Genomic DNA, 18790 nt, shown 5'->3' with positions numbered 1-18790 from the left:
GCAGTCCCGGGTCGCCCACGTGGGCGTGCACGGTGCGGGGCGGGGGAAGGGGCGGGCAGGGCGCCCGGGGGAGGAGGCGGTGGGACGCGGAGGAGGAGGCGGGGAGCCCCAGCGGCGAGGGGGCGGTGACAGCGTTTGGGAAGGAGGCTGCACGCGGATTTGCATGAAACACAGACTGGGAGCAGGAGCGGGAGCGAGAGTGCGGCGCTAACACCGGCCGGCCCTGCGAGCTAGCGAGTAGGGAGGAGGAGGGAAGCCGGAGGCGAGGCCGCAGAGGCGGAGGGATCTGCGCATCAAAGCGGCGAGGAGAGCAAAGTTTGGCTCGGGGGTTGGACTTTCCTTCCCGGAGGCGGCACCCAAACAGCTACCCCGTGCGGAAACCCAAACTTTTTTCTGCCACTCCAAGTCGCCCGGCCGCCGCCTCCGCCCCGCGTTCGGGGCCTGCCGGAGCCGGCGCCGCTGTCGTCTGCCCGCCTGCCTCCCCCGCCGCCCTTCTCCCTGCCGTGGGAGCCGCTCGGGGTGCAGGGCCGCGCGCCGAGCCCCACAGACTGCAGCGCCGCGCCTCGGCCCGGCGCACGGCAAAGTTCGCCGAGAGTTGAGGCGAAGTTTGGGCGGCCGCGGCCGGCCGGGACAGAGCTCCCCTCTGCGCCCCCGGCGTCCCGCCTCGCCCGCCCTGCCGGGGGCGCCCCTAGCTGCCAGCGCGTCCCCACCCCCGTCATGTCGTCCATCCTGCCCTTCACCCCCCCGATCGTGAAGCGCCTGCTGGGCTGGAAGAAGGGCGAGCAGAACGGGCAGGAGGAGAAGTGGTGCGAGAAGGCGGTCAAGAGCTTGGTCAAGAAGCTCAAGAAGACGGGGCAGCTGGACGAGCTAGAGAAGGCCATCACTACGCAGAACGTCAACACCAAGTGCATCACCATCCCCAGGTGGGGACCCGGGGGGGCGCGCCGGGCCCAACCCCCTGACGCACTGGGCCGGCCTGGTGCGTTTGGACAGGGAAGGAGGGATAGCGTTTGTGTGTATGTGTGTGTGTGTAAGTGTAAAGGGAGGGTACTAGGGCGCGAGCAGGAAGGGGGTAAGGGGACCCCAAACAAAACCCTCTGTGGCTTTGCAAAGATTTCGAGCCTGGGGCTCCCACGCGGCACTCTTGCTTCCTGACTCCACACTCGCACTCCACACTCGCTCTCCTCCTCTCGAAAAGGTGGTGTTGCTGCTCGAATTGGTCGCCCCCACTCCGGGGAGTTGCGGGCTGAAGTTGAGGCCCGCTTTGTTCGGCTCCGCGGGCCGGAGCCCCTCCTCTGCCGCCGCCTCCCGCCCCCGCGGCCCGCGCTCGTGGAGGTGGTGTTGTGGCTCCCTTTCTTTTCTTTGGTTCTGTCCCCCTCTCCTTCCTCCTCAACAGGAATGCAGTCCGTACAGCTGGGGCTGTGGGTGAGGAGCGGGAGCTCGTGATTGACAGATTCCTTCTTCTTTCTCTATTTGCCTTCGGGATTAGCATTTTTATCGAGTATTTTTAGACTCCGTTGTGCCAGTCTCCCGCCCCCCTTCGCACGCACGCACGCACTTTAGTTGCAGTGCACTTTCAAAGAGGAGAGAAAAGTGGCAGATAGGGTCTTCTGTCCCTCTTTACTCCCACACACTGATTTTGCCCACCGTTTTAGTCTATAAGAGATTGCAGGTTGGTGCAGAGCAGAGCTGTCCAGATAAAACGCACCCTGAAGTGGGCCTCGCAAAGGCCCTTGAATTCCTGCAGACCCTCCTTTCCAAAGCGCTTTGCCATCTGTCTGGACCTCCTTTATCCTTCGCATTGCGCTAGCTGTGTCGGGCGGGAGCTCACAGATGGCTGATAGAAGGGGTCAGTGACTGTTCTCCATTCCCCAGGGCCCTCGGTTAGCTTAGCTGCGCCTGGCTGAGAATTGTGTTGGGGGCGGCACCTTGACCTCCAATCTCTCCCTCCAAGCCCCCTTTGAAGTCTGATTCTGAACCAGGACCAGGTGTGTGTGTGTGTGTGTGTGTGTGTGTGTGTGTGTGTGTTTTAGGGGGAGTGGTGTATACTGGTGAGCCCCAGGCTGCAGAGGAACCCACTGAGGCCCCCAGGCCCTGAACCCCACAACTATTGTCATCCTAACTCCTAGACCATCCATCCTTGGCCACCTGCTTGGGGCAGCTGTACAAGGGCTGCCAGCCGTTTCAGGCAGGCACAAAGCAACATCTGTCCATGGGAACCCAGGGCAGGCCTTCTTTGGAAATAAATGCCACATATGGTGGGAGCTCTGACTTTAAAAATAATAATTTTTTTAAAACTGGGTGGATCCAGTCAATAAAGGGGGGAGGGAAGGTGGTGTGCTGTCTGGGAAGACTGTGCTGGGTGTGTGATGAAGAGCCAGAACTGACTTCAGAGGAGGTGGTGTGATGGAATGGTCAGAGAGAATTGGTTCTGATCCCAGCGCCAGTTCTGAATTCTTCTTTATTCCTGTGGTTGGGGGTTGGGAAGGGTGCTTTTCTTCTCCCGCCAGAGGAGTGGTCTGCCTTCTTACCTGCCTTCTTACCTGCCTGGGCATTGAGGACAAATACTCATGAGTTGAAGCAGAGAAATAAGTATCAATTAAAGCTGTAGAAAGTGTTTTTGAATTTACATGGTTTTACAAGGTCCTTAAAAAAAGAAAGCAGCCAACCAACTATCCCCTGGAAAATAGATATGCCAGTTCTGCTTAAGAGTATCTCATTTTTAAAGCTGAGAAAACTTTGGAAGAGAGGTTTGATATAGTGTTGCACTCTCAGCTACCCCATGCAGCTGTGTACTCTGAAGTCTCAGGATGAATTCTTTGCTGAATGCTTAAAGCACTGTTAGCTGGCTGGGAGCTGTGGCTGTTTGCTTGGCAAGGATACTCTTGTTGGATCTTTTGGCTGATGACAGCTTGAAGAAGCCTTGCTTTTCATTGCCTTGGTGGGAGTTGCCCTCTGTGGAGGCACAGCTATGTATGGTCTGCCTTTTCCTATTCCAAAGTCCTCTGTAGCTCAACACATGTGAATGCTTTGGATGTTTTTGAGAGTTCAAACTAGGCTTCTTTATGGTCTTCCCAGGAGTTCTTAGAGTAGGACATCTTCTACCTGCCTAGTTAGAATGTCATACAAACGTAGATTCTTTATTTTCCTCATCTTTTCCCAGTTAGTGAAACCCATTTGCTTGCGTGGATCCAGAGCAAATGGATTTTTATCCTGAATTTTATGTCCATGCCTCTGGGTCGCCTTGCTTCCCTTGGCAACAGCTGCTGCTGTTTTAGACATGGGAAGAAAATGAAAGGCCATGTCTTGGGTAGGTGGCTAGCTGGCCTTGTGTTGTAAGAAGCGTGTATCCATTAAACCTCTAGATTGGGACATTGCTTCTTAAAGTGTCTGCTCACTCCACTGTTTTTTCTCCAAGCAGAGCTTTGAAAAGTAAGTAGATGTTTCACCATATCCACTCAATATGGTAATAGGACTTGGGTCTGGCAAACTCTCTTGCATGATCTGGAACCTGGAGTTTAGGGAGCCCTCTACAATAAGCACTGGAGTGCAAACCTCAGAGACCTGGTTCAAGCCCACCAGCCGCTCCGTGAGAGAACAATGAGACTTTCTGCTCCCTTGAAGATTTTAAAGTCTCAGAAAACCTATCCATGGCCCTTATGAGTTGGAACCAACTGGAGGGCATTTAACAACAACAACAACAGTGTAAGGAGATTATGACACGTATGCTTTAACAAATACATAATCATGAGCAACAACAGCAAAGTTTGACTATTACAGCTTTATACTCTGGACATCCAGACTACTTTCTTGCCTCTCTGTTACACTAGTTCTAAGTTGTTACAAAGGAGCCCTGATAGTGAAGTGGGTTACAGAGTTGGGCTGCTAACCACAAGGTCGTCAGCAGTTCAGATCCATAAGCCATTCCTGGGGAGAAAAAGGCTTTCTGCTCCTGTAAAGATTTACTCTCTTGGAAACCCCTTACAATGTTGCTATGACTAGGAAGGGACTCCACAGCATGCAATAGGGGCAGCAAGTTGTTACAATCATCAGAAGAACTGGAGTGATATAAACTTATTGAAATCAAGAAAACAAAAAAGATCAATGTCAAAGAAGTGGCCAGAGCTTAATTGAGATCAAGGCTTCCAACAGATTCATTCCAGTTAGATCCCCTGTTTGTTCTTCCATCAATGGGATCCAAGCTTCGCCCAGTTTTTGGCAGCTGGATCAAGCTTAAAACTGTATTTGTTTGGGATTTCTTGCATAAGCACCAAGTCCAGAGGACTGGGAGAATCGAACCATCTCTCCTTTCTTTCTGTGTATCTGCTATCGTTGTATAACCACCTGTTAATCTACCTAGGTTTGCCAGGCCGGACTCCAACGAGAAAGGAAAAAGAACCTAATCTTAGCACTACTTTCTCAGACTTCAGGGACAGATCTATTTATCACCAGGGCCACAGGAGTGACGTTTTTGATGCTCTAGATCTCAGCATCCCTTGTGCCCTGACCTCCCTCAGCTATTGCTCAGAGTGATAATCTAGACATTTGAAGCAAGCCCACTTCCGGCTGCCAGGGAAATGATTTCTCCTCTTGCTGCTTGTTAACTTTGATTACAGAAGCACCACACAGCCTCCTACAGGCAATGGCAGCTGATGAGAAGACTGGCTCAGAGCTGTGGCAGAACCTAGGAGCCCCTTGGTGCTCCCTTGACATGTGACACTATGGAGAATTCACTGCTTGTACCTCAAGGCTGAATGTTTGGGATGATTCATGTTGCCGATGATACAATGTAGCAGTTCATATTATGAAACTGAATTTGTTCAATCAGTGATATTTCTTGGATTCAGGCTGTGTGTGAGTTAAAATTCCAAGAGAGAGATGCAGAGAGAGATTTGTGATAGTCCCTGCTTGTGAGGAACTTATTTTCCAGTAAGAGAAATGGTTTGTGTTAGTTGCCATCAAGTAGATTCTGTCTCGTGAACTGCTCCATGGGGTTTTCAAGGCTGTGATCTTTCAGAAGCAGATTTCCAGACCTGTCTTCTGAGATGTCTAAGGTTGAATTGGAACCACTAACCTTTCAACTAGTAGTGGAGTGTGCTTACCTTTTTTGTGCGACTCAGGGACGTGTTAAGAGGATTTGATTTGAGTATTCAACTGCTCATGTTTTTTTTTATTCCTGTGCATCAGAAGAAATGTAAGTTGAAATATGAAGAGAGCAGGGTAGGAAACTATGGCTGTCCTTAAAGTATTGAAGAAGAAACTATGCTAGAAAATAAAATGTTAGAAAATAAAATAAGGAAAGCCATCTTGTTTTCCTGGGGAAAACCCCCACAAAATTCAGGTCGTGGATCTGATGAATTTGGGAGGCCCCTTAATGTCTTAGAGCCTTCGTGTCTGCACCTGTACAATTGAAATGAGATGAGCCCTATGTTTTGTAAACTGGGGAGCTTGACAGATGTTACGTGTTATGTTTAGCCCTCTGTATTATTTATTCATTGTGGAATTATTCTGCTGTTAATTGAGTACCACCAGGAGCCCTGGTGTGGCGCTATGGGATAATGCACTGAACCCCAAGGTCGGCGGTTCAAACTCACCAGCCGACCCTCGGGAACCCTGTACAGGGTCGCTATGGGTCGTAAGCTACTTGTTGGCACTTTGCAATAACGAGCGAGTACCTACTATGCTGGCTAGAGGGCAGTGGTGGTTCAGGGGTAGAATTCTCGCCTTCCATACAGAAGTCCTGTGTTCCAAAGTCCTGGGTTCAATTCCCAGCCAATGCACTTCAAGCATTCATCTGCCAGAGGAGGCTTGCGTGCTGCTGTGAGGCTGAACAGGTTTCAGCAAAGCCTTCAGGAATCTTGAGAGGCCTTGCTATCTACTTCCAAAAATCAGCTCGTGGACAGTCTATGGATCACATTAGTCTGATCATCATGGGTAGGTGACCAACTCAGTGGCAGCTAACAACTGTGATGGCCAAGACAGGTACCTATAGTCAAGGAACTCACTAGGCAAGAGTGGGAGACAGATTTGCAAAAAGATGCAGAGCATGAGGTACAGCCTAGAGATGTACAAAGTGGCCCAGAACATAGTGAATGCACAGTTAATTGTGTGGGAGGAAGCAGGGGAGAGGACAGGGTCAATATGAAGTGGAAAACCAGCGTGGGGACAGGAATTATGATGGGAAGGAAGTTTTGGACTGCAGTGGTATGTGGGTGTAGTGATAGGGGCCGACAAGAATGAGGACATCTTGATCTTCTGTCTTTATACTAAATTGAGCTCGGCCATAAAAATGTTTCCTTATCACTTGCACCACCGGACTGGGGGTGCAATATTTTCTTCCACTGCAAAGTGTTGTCTCTTTGAAGTAGAAAGCGATTTATAATGCTGCAAACCTGAAATTCAGGTTTCTCAATGGGAGAAGAAATTTTATTTATTTCTTTTGCGAGGGGGCTTCAAAAAGTTGGTGGAAAAATTCCCTTATCTTTTCATTCCATTTTTCCATAAACTTCTTGTAGTTTCCACATGTGTGCTTGTATGTTTATGCACATACAGACAGTAATCGGGATCAGGGATTTTAAGTACGTTAACTATCACCAAGTATCAATACAAAGTGGAGACTTTGGAGATGATTTTGGCTGCTTCAACTTTCAGGGTCTTAGCTTCTCATTTCTCTGGTTTATACTTGCTGAAAATAATCCTATGAGGTTGGGGTTCTCAAAGGACATAAGAGCTTTTAGTTAAATATATATATATATAAAACTCTGTGCAAGGACTTCAAATATATATATAACTCTGTGCAAGGACTTCAACTTTTAAATGACAATGTTAATCATGGGGTGGGGGGGAAGTCAGTGAATACGAAAACCATTTGGTTCTGATGAGAAAGACAAGACAAGAAGCTGATGAAACCAAGAGAATTTGGTTTAAGCTTATCACATCAGGAATCCATCTTAAATGAGATTTTTTCCAGATATTGGTTTTAATAATGTAAACTTGTGATTGCCATATTATTATAATGAAACAAAATTAACAAGATTTCATGGACTGGGCAACCATTAATTTTCACTTATTAATTTATTCAGAGATTTTAATGCCATTTGACACATAGTAAAGCCAGTATTCTGCTGGAGCTCCCCTATAAAGTAAGGGACCAAGAAGGGCTTGCTCTAAATTGAAATCATGTTTTGTTTCCCTGTTACTTTATTCTCCCACCCCTTCCATCTACCCTTTTCCCAGTGTTGTGGTGGTTGTTAAGTGCCATTGACTTGGTTCCGACTCATACAACCCTTTATAGGGTTTCCAAGGAGCAGCTGGTGAGCTTGAACCACTGATCTTGCAGTTCAAACATCTTTGCAGTCTAGGTCATTAACCCGCAGTGCCACACCAGGACTCCTCCTTTCCCCTATTCGGTGCAGCTAGTTTCTCCAAGGTTGGAATGCAGCTCTCTTAATTAACAAGACTTAAGAATAGTCCTGATTAACTTTTGTCCTTGTCTGCTTTGATGTACTGCCCCATTTTAAAAAGAATTGACCTGTCCCCTTTTGCAAATCCATATCTGGTAGTGTCCAGTGACTGAGAAGAGCTACCTTTAAAAGGCTGGTCTTAAGGTAGCCAGCTAGACATGCAGAGAGCTAAGTTGGTTGACCAGCCTTTTGTAGAGGAGAGCAGCTGGTGCAGGACTGGACAACACTAGCTCCTTGCCATGGAAGTCTGAGAGTCTTCTGTTGACCACTGACAGACCCTGGACCCTGGGACTTTTAGGCCCATCCCCCTCTTCCCAAAGCACATTGATTCCTAGAAACAGCTGGAAGTTGCCATACCAACCATATTCTCCAGAATTTCACTTTCTAATTTTATTCTCTTCCAAGCTATAGAACAAAGAAGATCCTAAGAGAACTTTGCTGTTTCATTTTCTGCTCTCCTTCAAAACACCTATGAGGTGCCCAGTCCTGTGCTAGGTAACAGCGGTGAATTAGTGAATAAGTTAGTTCATTTCAACACAGTCCCTGCCCTTTTGTAGCTTCGGGTCCCCTGGCTGTTGTACTTGAGTTCTCTGAAGTTGTAAACAGTGATGTATGTGTTTGCTCTTTAGCGAATTTATAAATACTGCTTTCTTGGTGCTAGAAAACCAAATCTCCCCTACCCCCCCAAAAAACCTCAGCAGTTTACTGTCTCCTGACAAGGATAACATGTGTGTGTGTGTGTGTGTGAATGTAACATTATTCTTTGCTTGAGTTAATTAACAGTTGAAGAAATAACAAACCTGTAGCACAAGTCACAGTATCCACTGTTGATTATCTGAGGCCCCTGCTATAAACAGCAGCTTGCAACAGTGACACACTACTGCAGAATGTTTTGACAGAGAGGCTCAGTTTAAAATGAAAACACAGTAGAAGTCTATTAATTAAGAAGTTTGGCTAATTCTGGACTAGGCTAAAGTTTGCTTTATTTAGCAGGTCATTTCTCCCCATACATGGTATAAAACAAAAAAGTTAGTAATAAACACAGTTTTCAGGGTCGTTTTGGAGGCGGAGTTGCACAGATCTGTTTATGATTAGCTGTGTGACCTGGGGCAAGTTGCATAACTTCTCTGGACTTCATGTTCTCAACTGGAAAATAGGCTAGATAAGCTCTACCTGAGGGTCTTTCTAACTCTAAAGTGTCGGCATCGTTTGCAATCCCTAATGTCCTGTGACCTATATCAGCCTGGTCACAGTGGTTGTGTGCCATCGAGTCGCTTCTGACGCATAGCTACCCTGTATATGGGGTTTCTGAGGGTGTAATTCGTTACTGCAGCAGAAAGCCTCATCTTTCTTCCAAGGAGTGACTGGTATATTCAAACTACTAATCCACTGTGCTATCCAGGCTCCGTAAATCCTATCAGTCTTGTTGTTAAGTGCCGTGGAGTCGGTTCCAACTCATAGTGACCCCTGTATAGGGTTCCTGAGGAGTGACTGGTGAGCTTGAATTGCCAACCTTGAGGTTGAAACCTAACTTGCAATCTAGCTAGCGCATTAACCCATAGCACCACGCCAGGATGCCATCGTCCTGGTGCCAATTAATATATCTCAATGAAAGTGATACAGTGATAACGTAGTCTTTAATCTTCATCATTTTCCCCCTTTCTCCTCCCTTCCTCCCTTTTGCCCTCTGAGTCTAAACCAGTGAAATTTAACTACAAAGGGACATATAAATAACTATGTACTAGGATAAAGATGTAGAGCTGGATGTCTTGAGATGCAGTGGGTAATTTTTCTCCTTTTGTTGCTATTTTTGGCTATCCTCAGAGCAGGAAGTTGACTTAAACTAATGACTGCAAAAACCTAAAAATGGTTAAATGTACGAGGTAGGCATTATAGAGGATACCTGTGGAAAATGTTTGCTCATATGTCAGAGTTTACCCTGGAAGCTTCCTTTATTTATTTTCGAACATCTATATAAAGAAAGGCTACGCTCGGTTGTATAAGCCTGAGCTTTTTGTTAGGTAGCGTGGAGGTTACAAGTTTAAACCCCAGCTAGGAAATGAAAAGTTAGTTTCCCTTGAAATGGTACTGTTTTTGTAGCACATGGCTCTCACCGCCTCTATCTGGCAGTTTGCTCTCCTTGTGTTGCAGGGAGGATTGTTAAAGAAACACTGTTGTTTGCTTTTGAAACCTACAGTTACCAATCTGGTGGCTTTTGCTGTTACAGATTGCATCACAAACTGCCAAGCCAAGTTGTAGTTCTGAGGTGTCACCTGTTTTTGTTTTTGTTTTTTTTCTCTCTTTTAAGTGGACTTTTGAAAATAGTAATGCTTTTTGGGTGTGTGTGTTTTAAAGGTCTGTTTTTACACTGTCACAGCTTAAAAATGCCAAAAGGCATTTTTTCCTTAAAAAATCACCTCTGGGCTAAGCCCAAATATGGAGTAATGAATCCAGAAAGGTCTTTCTGAGCAGTTACAAGCGACTGAAAGCCGGCACTGATGTTGGAAGTCATGCTTTTGTTTCTTCTATGTTTTGCTTCACATATTCCTTGCTGTAAATGGTCCTTTGCTCCCCTTTTCTACTTCCCCCTCAATTGAATTCAGCTTCAGAATGTGTCTTGTTTCTCTGTGGGCATGGGAGGCTTAGGTGAATTGGAGTTTGTTCTGCTCCCTCTTAAAATCTTGTGTGTAGCCATTTAGCTCTGCCCAAATGGATTCTCGAAATGTTACCTGTGGAGCAAGGGATGGGAGAGGAGCATGCTCAGTAAAGTGAAAAGAATGAAAAAGCATTCTAGAGTCTGACAGACTTGGGTTCGGGTCTACTTGTTAATAGCTGTGTGGCAACCTCAGGTACACTTGCTTCAGCTTATTGAACTCAGTTTCCTGCTTTGTAAAATGGGAATGGGACCACGTACCTAAATCACCCTAGTGAGATAAGAGATCAAGCATTTGGCTGGGATTTGTAGGCCAACAACTAGCATATACTATGTGCTCAGTAAATACTCCTTTGTCCTTTCAAGGAGGGCAACTGTACTGATGGTGCCAAATGATTCTAGTCGAACACCCTCCCTTCCCCACTGTCTTGAGCTCTGTGTGTAGAGAACTTCTGTTGTTGTCGTAAAGTTTCTGCCTCCAACACACGCACCAAGAGTTTGCTATGCCACTTAATGATTTAGGACTGAGCGAGCTATTGAAAGAAACAATAGGTATTTTTAGGTGGTACTGCCCTCCCTCCTTCTCTGTCGTCACTTTTTAAATTGTTTGGTGAACCAAAAATAATAATGTTGAAAACAAACTTTGATGAATCAGTGCTCCTGGGGCGGGGGATGGGTAAGATCCTGAAGAAGAAAAGCTATGACTCACGCGCTTGTCACCGATAGTCTGACCGTCTGTCTGCGTGCACATGCATGCTGTTGATTGCTGCTGGTGTATGTTTTGAGGTGCTCTTGGAAGGCAGTTCCGGCTGTCCATTAAGTACCACCTCAACAGTTGACTTGGTTGTCATTGAAAATATCACCAGAAACCTATGGCTCTGAAATGAATTGGATATGAATAGTGGTCCCCTTTACTGTCCTTAAGAGGGGCCCACACTTAGATGGTGCTGCTTTGGTCTTCCTTCTGGTTAGGGTCCTTATCATGAGGCAAGGAGTCTGTTGTTACTGTTGTTAAGTACTGTAGAGTTGGCTCCCACTCATAGGGACTCTGTGTAGAATTTCCAAGTTGAAACTGACCTCGCAGTCCAGCACTTCTGAGGAAGGGCTGGTGAGCCTGAACCGCCAACTTTGCAGTTCAAACCGACCTTGCAGTCCAGCACAGTAACCCACAACACTACACCAGGACTTCTAAGGAGTCTATAGGGCTGAGAAATGGGCCATCGAAAGTGCGTGCCTCCTTCCTTCTAGAACATACTATGGTCTGGGAACCTCTCTGATTCCCTGCACCAGGGGTTTAGAGCTGCTTCCAAGATCTGTGTAGCTTAGGCCTACTGACTGAGGGCTGGCTGTACTAACAGTTTGCACCTGTTTGAACCCAAAGGCTGGGCTAAGGATGCTAAGGAGGCAGGGGAAATCTGACGGAGCTCAGACTTGTGGTCTGGGGAATCCATCGGTGTATATATAGTGTTAGGTGTCATCTGAGACCCAGGGCGGGTTCTGCCTGGACTTCTACATTCCTGTAGGAAACCAAGGGATCAGAGAATTCTAAATTGAAACCTGACTTCCCTTGATCATTTTGAAGTCTTATTTATCAAAGTAGGAGGGTAGAACACAGTATTTGATAGCTACCTGGATTTCTGTCTTTTAAATATACGGCATATGATATGTGGGCCTTAATACTTGCATGTACTCTTGCACTGGGATCCACAAATATTAGGGGCAGGCCTATTGTTAGCAGTTCCTCTCAGGTGTGTGGCCATGACTGAGGCCCAGCCCAGGTAACACCGTTATATGAACAGGATCGTGGGGACTTCCACAAGAATTGATTTTTGTCACCATGGATCCAGTGCAAAATGGATTCAGTTCAGGGAGCCCGTAATAGGTAGTCCAGCTGCCCATCTAGAAAATGGAGCAGAGAGCTGGACCATTGACTAGTGCACTTGCTTATTGGACAGATTGAAGGTACACTGATTGTGTGTTGGGTATCAACCACTTTGAGTTGGAACCGACTCGACAGTACTTAACAATCAAGGATATGAGACCTGGTGGCTTGGTTTTTAAAGCACTTGGCTGCTAACCATCAGTATGTCAATAGGCTTACATGCCTCATTGGTTAATTACTGAACAGTCACGTAAGCCTCTTGACATGTTGACGGTTCGAACCTACTACTGACTCCATGAGCAAAAAGACCTGTCAGTCTGCTGACAAAATTCAACAGGAGCTGTGAGAACCTTGAAGCTCTGGTGACGCAGTCATTAAAACACTCAGCTGCACACCAAAAGGTTGGTGGCTTGAACCCACCAGTTGCTCCATGGGAGAAAGATGTGGCAGTCTGTTTCTGTAAAGATTGTTGTTAAGTGTCATCAACTCGGTTCCAACTCATAACAACCCTGTACAGGGTTTCTGAGGAGCGGCTGGTGGGTTTGAACCTCTGACCTTGTGGTCCAGTGCTTATCCTAAGCGCCACACCAGGACTCCTCTGTAAAGGTTATAATCTAGGAAATGCTATGAGGAAATTCTTGTTGTGCTATAAGGTCACGATAGCAGTCTTTGTGTGGGCATGCATGATGGTGAGTGGCAGTAGGTTTAGTTGGGTGGTGTTTGTTTGTTTGATGAACTCTTGCCTCCAGAGAACCTCTGTATGCTATCATCAATACTGTGCACTGGAAGCTGAAGTCTAAAGCTGGCAGAGTTAGCAGCACAGACCTTTGACAGGTCACCTAATCCCCCTCATAAGGAGTGATTCTGGTACCTGACAGTCCAGTTGGTCCAGTTGGGCTGAATGCCAGCTGTATGTCAGACACCAACACCCTCCCCCCCAGTTGCTGTCCAATCAACTCAAACCTGTAGTGACCATATGTGTGTTGGACTAGAACTCTGTCCATAGGGTTCCAATAGCTGAATTTTTGGAAGTAGATTACCAGGTTTTTCTTCCAACATGTCTCTAGAGGGGCTTGAATTACCTACCTTTCTGTTAGCAGCCAAGCACTACTTAACCAGACACTGGAGTCCTAGCGTGACACTGTAGGAGAAACACCGGACTGCTAATCACAAGGTCAGTGCTTAAAACCCACCAGGTGTTCTTCGGAAACACTGTACAGTCACTAAAGTCGAATTAGCTCAACAGCACTTAACAACAACAACCACCACTAGACACCTGAGAGGAGAAGACTGAAGCTTTGAGGACCAGCATGAGGTTGCTGGTTCTTGATTCTGGTTCTCTGCCCTGCTTCCTCTCGTGAAAGGGTTACCATTCTCATCCTCATACGAAGATCTGTGAAATTGACATTATTATGTGGTAGATCCTTAGTTGATCATCGAGGAAGATGAGACTCAAGAGATTTCTTAGGCCAGTTGCTATAGGTCTCATATTAAAAGGCAGAGCTGAATGTGCCTCTGTATTTCTACCCCTCCTATAATCTCAAGTGACTCTGTAAAGTATCATACAAACCAGGACACTTCTGAGAGGGAAAAGGGACAACAGTTTAATAATGATGTCTGGGCAGGAGAGTTAGACCTGGACACTGCAGGCAAGCCACACTACGTTGTTGTTGTTAAGTGCTGTTGAGTCAGTTCCGACCCATAGCGACCCTGTATAGGGTTTCCTAGGATCAACTGGTGAGCTTGTACTGCTTATGTTGTTGTTGTTGTTGGTGGTAGTGGCTGTGTGCCGTGGAGACGGAACCGACACATAGCGACCCTGCACAGGGTTTCCGAGGCTGTCAATCTTTACAGGAACAGAAAGCCTCATCTTTCTCCCGCGGAACAGATGGTAGTTTTGAACTGCTGACCTCAAGGTTTGCAGCCCGATTTGTAACCACTACGCTACCAGAGCTCCTTGTTAGGTGCCATCAAGTCAGTACCAACTCTTAGCGACCCTATGCACAGCAAAACAAAACACTGCCTGATCCTTGGCCAACCTCAGTGCTGTTGCCACGCTTGAATCCATCGATGCTGCCACTAAATCACTCTGCGATTATGGTGCCTGACCTGCCCAAGATAACAGAGAAGATCTGATCAGCCAGTTTATGTGCCACTAGGCAAGTGTAAGGGACACACCAAATTAGTTAACTGCGGTTCTTAGTGAAGTGACTTACCTAACACCATTCATTTCAGCAAGCTGGCAGCATAATGTAACACTGGACGTGATCTTACAGGTAATCTAACATAGTAAAATTGGAGTCCTGGTGTGGCACTGTGCATTAATGTGACAGACTACAAAGCCATTTGAATTCAAGGTCGGTGGTTCAAGCTCACCAGCTGCCCCTTGGAAACCATATACAGGGTCGCTATGGATCAGAACCTACTCAATGGCACTTAACAACAACATAGTAAATTGATTCCAAATGTGGACCCCATGTTTGCCAGAGTACAGCTGTACTCCAAAGGGTTTTCAGTGGCTGAATTTTTAGATCTCCAGACCTTTCTTCCGAAGCTTATCTGGGGTGACTCGAACTGCTAACCTTTTGCTTATTAGCAGTTGAGTGCATTAATCCTTTGGGACTCCCAAGTTAGCACTAGCTGTTATTTAACTGGATTAGGGGGTTCTGGAACGTTTAGCCGTGTAATAAAGGGCAGAGGGATAAAGTTAGGAGTTAGAGATGGAGTGTGTATAGGAGAGGTGGTGAGAGTGTGATGGGGCATTCACCTGACTTTAGAAAGTTTGAACGCTCATCGGTTCATGTCCTTCTGAAGCCCAGGAGATGCCACCATGATCTACTATGCCAAAGTTGTATTGGGGTACAACTTGTTGTTGTTAAGTGCCGTCAGGTCAGTTCTGACCCATAGTAACCCTATATAGGGTTTCTGAGGAGTGGCTGGTGAGCTTGAACCACCGACCTTGCAGTTCAAACCGACCTTGCAGTCTGGCACATTAACCCACAGCGCCACACCAGAACAGTGCAACTTGGAAGGCTCTTAATGGCCAAGAGAGAAACTTCTATGAACTGACTTCTGCTTCCTGCTTCTTACTCCATTTTAACTGAAGCCTCAAAGATACTCCTGACTGGGAGCTGCTACAAGTTTAGCGGGTAATCCTTTCTGCTGAAGAATTTTGGAAGGTATTGAGGAAGGATTTAAAAATAACAGCAAGGGTGCCTTTTCTTGGTCTTTGGTTGTGGCAAATGAATGGAATGTGCCAGAGCCGCTGTGGAACATGTGGCCCTGAATAACCCCCCTCTGTCTGCAGAGAACAGGTAAAGGGTTCACTTTGTTTCACTGGCCAAATGCTCTCAAGATTTGTTGGCCTTGCATTCAAGCTTTCTTCTCTTGCCCCTGATTGTTTTGTTGGAAGTTTGGAGAAGGACTTGGATTCTCTAAACTCTCCAACCAAACTGTTGCCGTGGGCGAGGCCCTGTCTGTTGAGCTCCCAGGAAAGCAGCTGGAGTGACAAAGAGGAACCGTTCCAGGCCGAGAAAAGCAAAATGTAAATTCAAACCAAACTTGGCATCCTGCTGGAGAACTTCACCTGATACTGCAGTGCTCCGGTCACCAGCCTTTGTTGCTCTGCCGTGTTTTATAAATAAAACAGGATGCATTTCCCCTTTCTGATCCCACAGACACAAGTAGGCATATGTGTGGCTGAGTATGGGCAGGAGTTATTAATTATTTATGTTCCAGTTCATCGGAGAGTCATGGTGGGAACTGAGCCCCAGGCTTCATGGAGATGACTGGGCCATCTTGTGGGTAAGGCTGGAATCTGCTTTTGTGTCTCTTCAATTCCAGCTTTTCTCTTCATTGCCACCCTCTTCTCTGTAGCTAAGGTCGTCAGCACTTTGGCCCAGATTAATGCAGTCAACCAGTTGGCCTCTTTCCCTTGCTGATACATCCCACACCCTGCACCCATGGCCAGATGTACTGTGTCAGGATGCTTTGGGCGACAAGTAACCGAAAACCCAAATAATAGCTTAAGCAGCAAGGGGCTTATTATCTCCCCTAGAGCCCTTGTATGGTGCTGTAAGATAAGCATTGGACTGGTACCCACAAGTCAGTTCAAACCTACCAGCCATTGTCAGAAATCCTATACAGGGTTATTATGAGTCAGAGCTGACTCGACTGCACACACCAACGGCAAGAAGCCTGGAGCCAGGAGCCCTGCAATCTTCAGCCTGATGAATTTCTGTCTGCAGGTTTGCCCCTCAATGGTTCAAAGATGACCCCAACTGCTCCAGGTGGTGATACCCTTTTTGCACAGTTATATCCAGGGACTAAAAAGGACCATTTTTCTTTCCAAGTCTCTTTATCTGGGAAGAAAACCTTTCCCAGAAGCCTCCTGGTACTGCATTTTCCAATGATGTAGCATATGCAGTCAGTGACAAAGACAGTTGATTATAGTAAACTTCTTGCGGTCAAGGACCCGGGTTATTTCTTTGACTTGTTCTAGTATTTAATACAATGCTAGGTATTTAGTAAGTTTTAGTAAATCCATGTTGATTGCTGTTTTCCTTCTTCTTTGAAGGAGACTTCTGAACACTTATCTGATGTCTTGGTAATTTAGAGTTTATGATGGTCAACCAGTCAGAGACAAGTTCCTTCCCTCATGGAGCTTGTAGTCTAAGTGAAAAGAAGATAATGTGATTGTGTTTGGAGCATCTACAGAAGTAGAGTGTAGCAGTCTTGAGTGGAGCAGCTTTGGGCTCAGAGAGACACATGGGAGTGAGACACACAGAAGAGGACCCTTGGACCTACGAGCACTCTGCCCTTGCCTTCGGATGATACACGCTTATGCCCCAGGCCAGTTTGTTTCAATTGTGATGTCTTCACCCCTCTTGTTTTCTTACAGACAGAATAGCAATAAAAACTTATCCTGAAGTCTAGAAGGGGCCAGGGTATAGAGCTAAGGGCCTCCTCCCCCAGGGAAACGTTTCTAAAGGTTCTTGTGGTCTTCTAGTTTCAAAACCATATGTTTATTTTGCTTTGAATCTGTCGGAAACTTTCTCTGAAAGCACATAGATGAAGACATAAGAATTCTATAAATGCTTAGTGGTGAAAAACAAAGTGCTGGCTGATATCTACGTCGTGCGTTCCCCCCTCCCCCTTTCTTTTTTTTTCCGCTTTCTGATGGAACTTTCTACAGATACAGAATACCCTGGAGTCTTTCTGTCACAGTGAGTTAATAAGTGACTTTAGGCCTGCACAGGCTTTTTCATTCCAATTCAGAGAAAACAGAGACTGTCCTAAGGCCTTCTGTTTTATTTTGCTATTGATCTAGGTGCTGGGGGAACTTGGGACCGCAGGGGACATCTCAGAGCTAATTAAAGATGTTTGTTTGAGGTTTGCCTTTTTTTTTTTTTTTTTTTACTGAGTGGTTGAAAGAGTTGCAGTTTATGCTTTGATTTACAAAGAAAAGGATCACCACCACTGATGTGGGGAGAGAATCGCACACATCAGTAAGCACACACTGCTGCCCTTCTGCCCTCTTTGTGTGGTCCAGTCACAAAGAGCACTGGGTCTGGAACCTAAGTAGCTACTGGTCTTGAAAAGTCTTGAGTTTTCAGGCGTAGTGGCCAGGAAAGGCTGAGTGTGAAGCTTAGGGTAAAGCTGTTTCTGTTTGATCAGCTTCAGTTCTGAACCTCATGGCTCAAGTTCACTGCTTATGGGGGGAGAGCCAATATGTGAGGAGGTAGGAGTCTGGGCAGCCCTTCCAGGGTGCCCCCAGCTCTTTGTTTAACCACGACTGTGGACCAGTGGTCTTAGATGTTTACCATTGCCTGTTTATAAGCGGGAAGTGTGGTCATATTTCTCTCTCTCTTGTGGGCTGCACAGTTGCCTTGCTGGGGCTCATGTGGGAAGTGGTTACCGTTAGGAGGATGAAATGACAGTACTCACAAAGGGACTTTGATTCCGGGAGTTTTGTGAATGTCACCTTTTGGCCACTGTGTTTTTTATTTTTATTTTTTGTCTGTCTGTCTCCACTTCAGTGATGAGAACACGGAACCAGATGCTGGACGCTGTTCTGTCGAGATGGATTGAATCAAAATTGCAGTCCACACTTCGCCTCTTTCTGGTTTTCATGTGTGGCCATTGTGGGGTGACTCCCAGGCCTGTACTTTTTCCCTCCACCCAGCTCCAGGCATTCTCTGAACATCGATACTCGGATATCCCAGCGGACACCTCAGATTCCCCATTGGAAAACCAACGTGTGCCATTTCTTTTCTATTCTTCCTCACTTAACCTAACGTAGTCTTCACTGCTGTCATTGTTGCTGTCTCCAAGTTTTGTAATGTGTTGAGCCAGTGGATGGACAGACATATGGACCTAGGAAGGAACTGTGATCTTAATGTTCTGCTTCCCCAGTGAGGCTGAGACCGAGATGAGTTATCTGACTTTGGAGAAACTACCCTGACTTCATGATGCCCATTGACAAAACGACAGGCTTGAAGAGGAAACTCTCAAAGCTCTAATATTGTATATTTCTCTGCATCTTCTCCTTGCCCCCATTTCTACCACTTGTTGCCTTTTAATGACTTCTTGATATATGCATACTTGTAGTTTCCTGTTGTTGTTGTTAGGTGCCATCGAGTTGATACTGACCCATAGCTACCTTATGCACAGCAGAACGAAACACTGCCCGAGCCTGGGCCAACCTCACTACTGTTGCCATGCTTGAGTCCATCGATGCTGCCACTTGGCCAATCCATCTTGCTGGGGGTCTTCCTCTTTTTCTCTGACCCT

The 18790-nt window shown here is 46.5% G+C and overlaps 1 protein-coding gene across 2 annotated transcripts in view; it reads left to right on the top strand.

Annotated features, from left to right (window-relative positions):
• Positions 1–506: 506 nt before the first annotated feature.
• The window catches only part of SMAD3 (SMAD family member 3), a 160447-nt gene continuing 142163 nt past the window's right edge, over positions 507–18790 (top strand). Inside the window, exon 1 of one of the 2 annotated variants that reach the window (XM_006831509.1) lies at positions 507–923. In XM_006831509.1, coding sequence (XP_006831572.1) covers positions 718–923 — 206 coding nt within the window. In that variant the 5' untranslated portion in view covers positions 507–717. The remainder of the gene's footprint in view (positions 924–18790) is intronic. The other variant, XM_006831508.1, reaches the window with a different exon arrangement.

This window comes from Chrysochloris asiatica, unplaced genomic scaffold (assembly GCF_000296735.1).
Source record: "Chrysochloris asiatica unplaced genomic scaffold, ChrAsi1.0 scaffold00004, whole genome shotgun sequence".
Taxonomy (NCBI): domain Eukaryota; kingdom Metazoa; phylum Chordata; class Mammalia; order Afrosoricida; family Chrysochloridae; genus Chrysochloris; species Chrysochloris asiatica.
The sequence above is the reverse complement of the archived record's forward strand: the minus strand, read 5'-3'. Positions and strand labels throughout refer to the sequence as shown.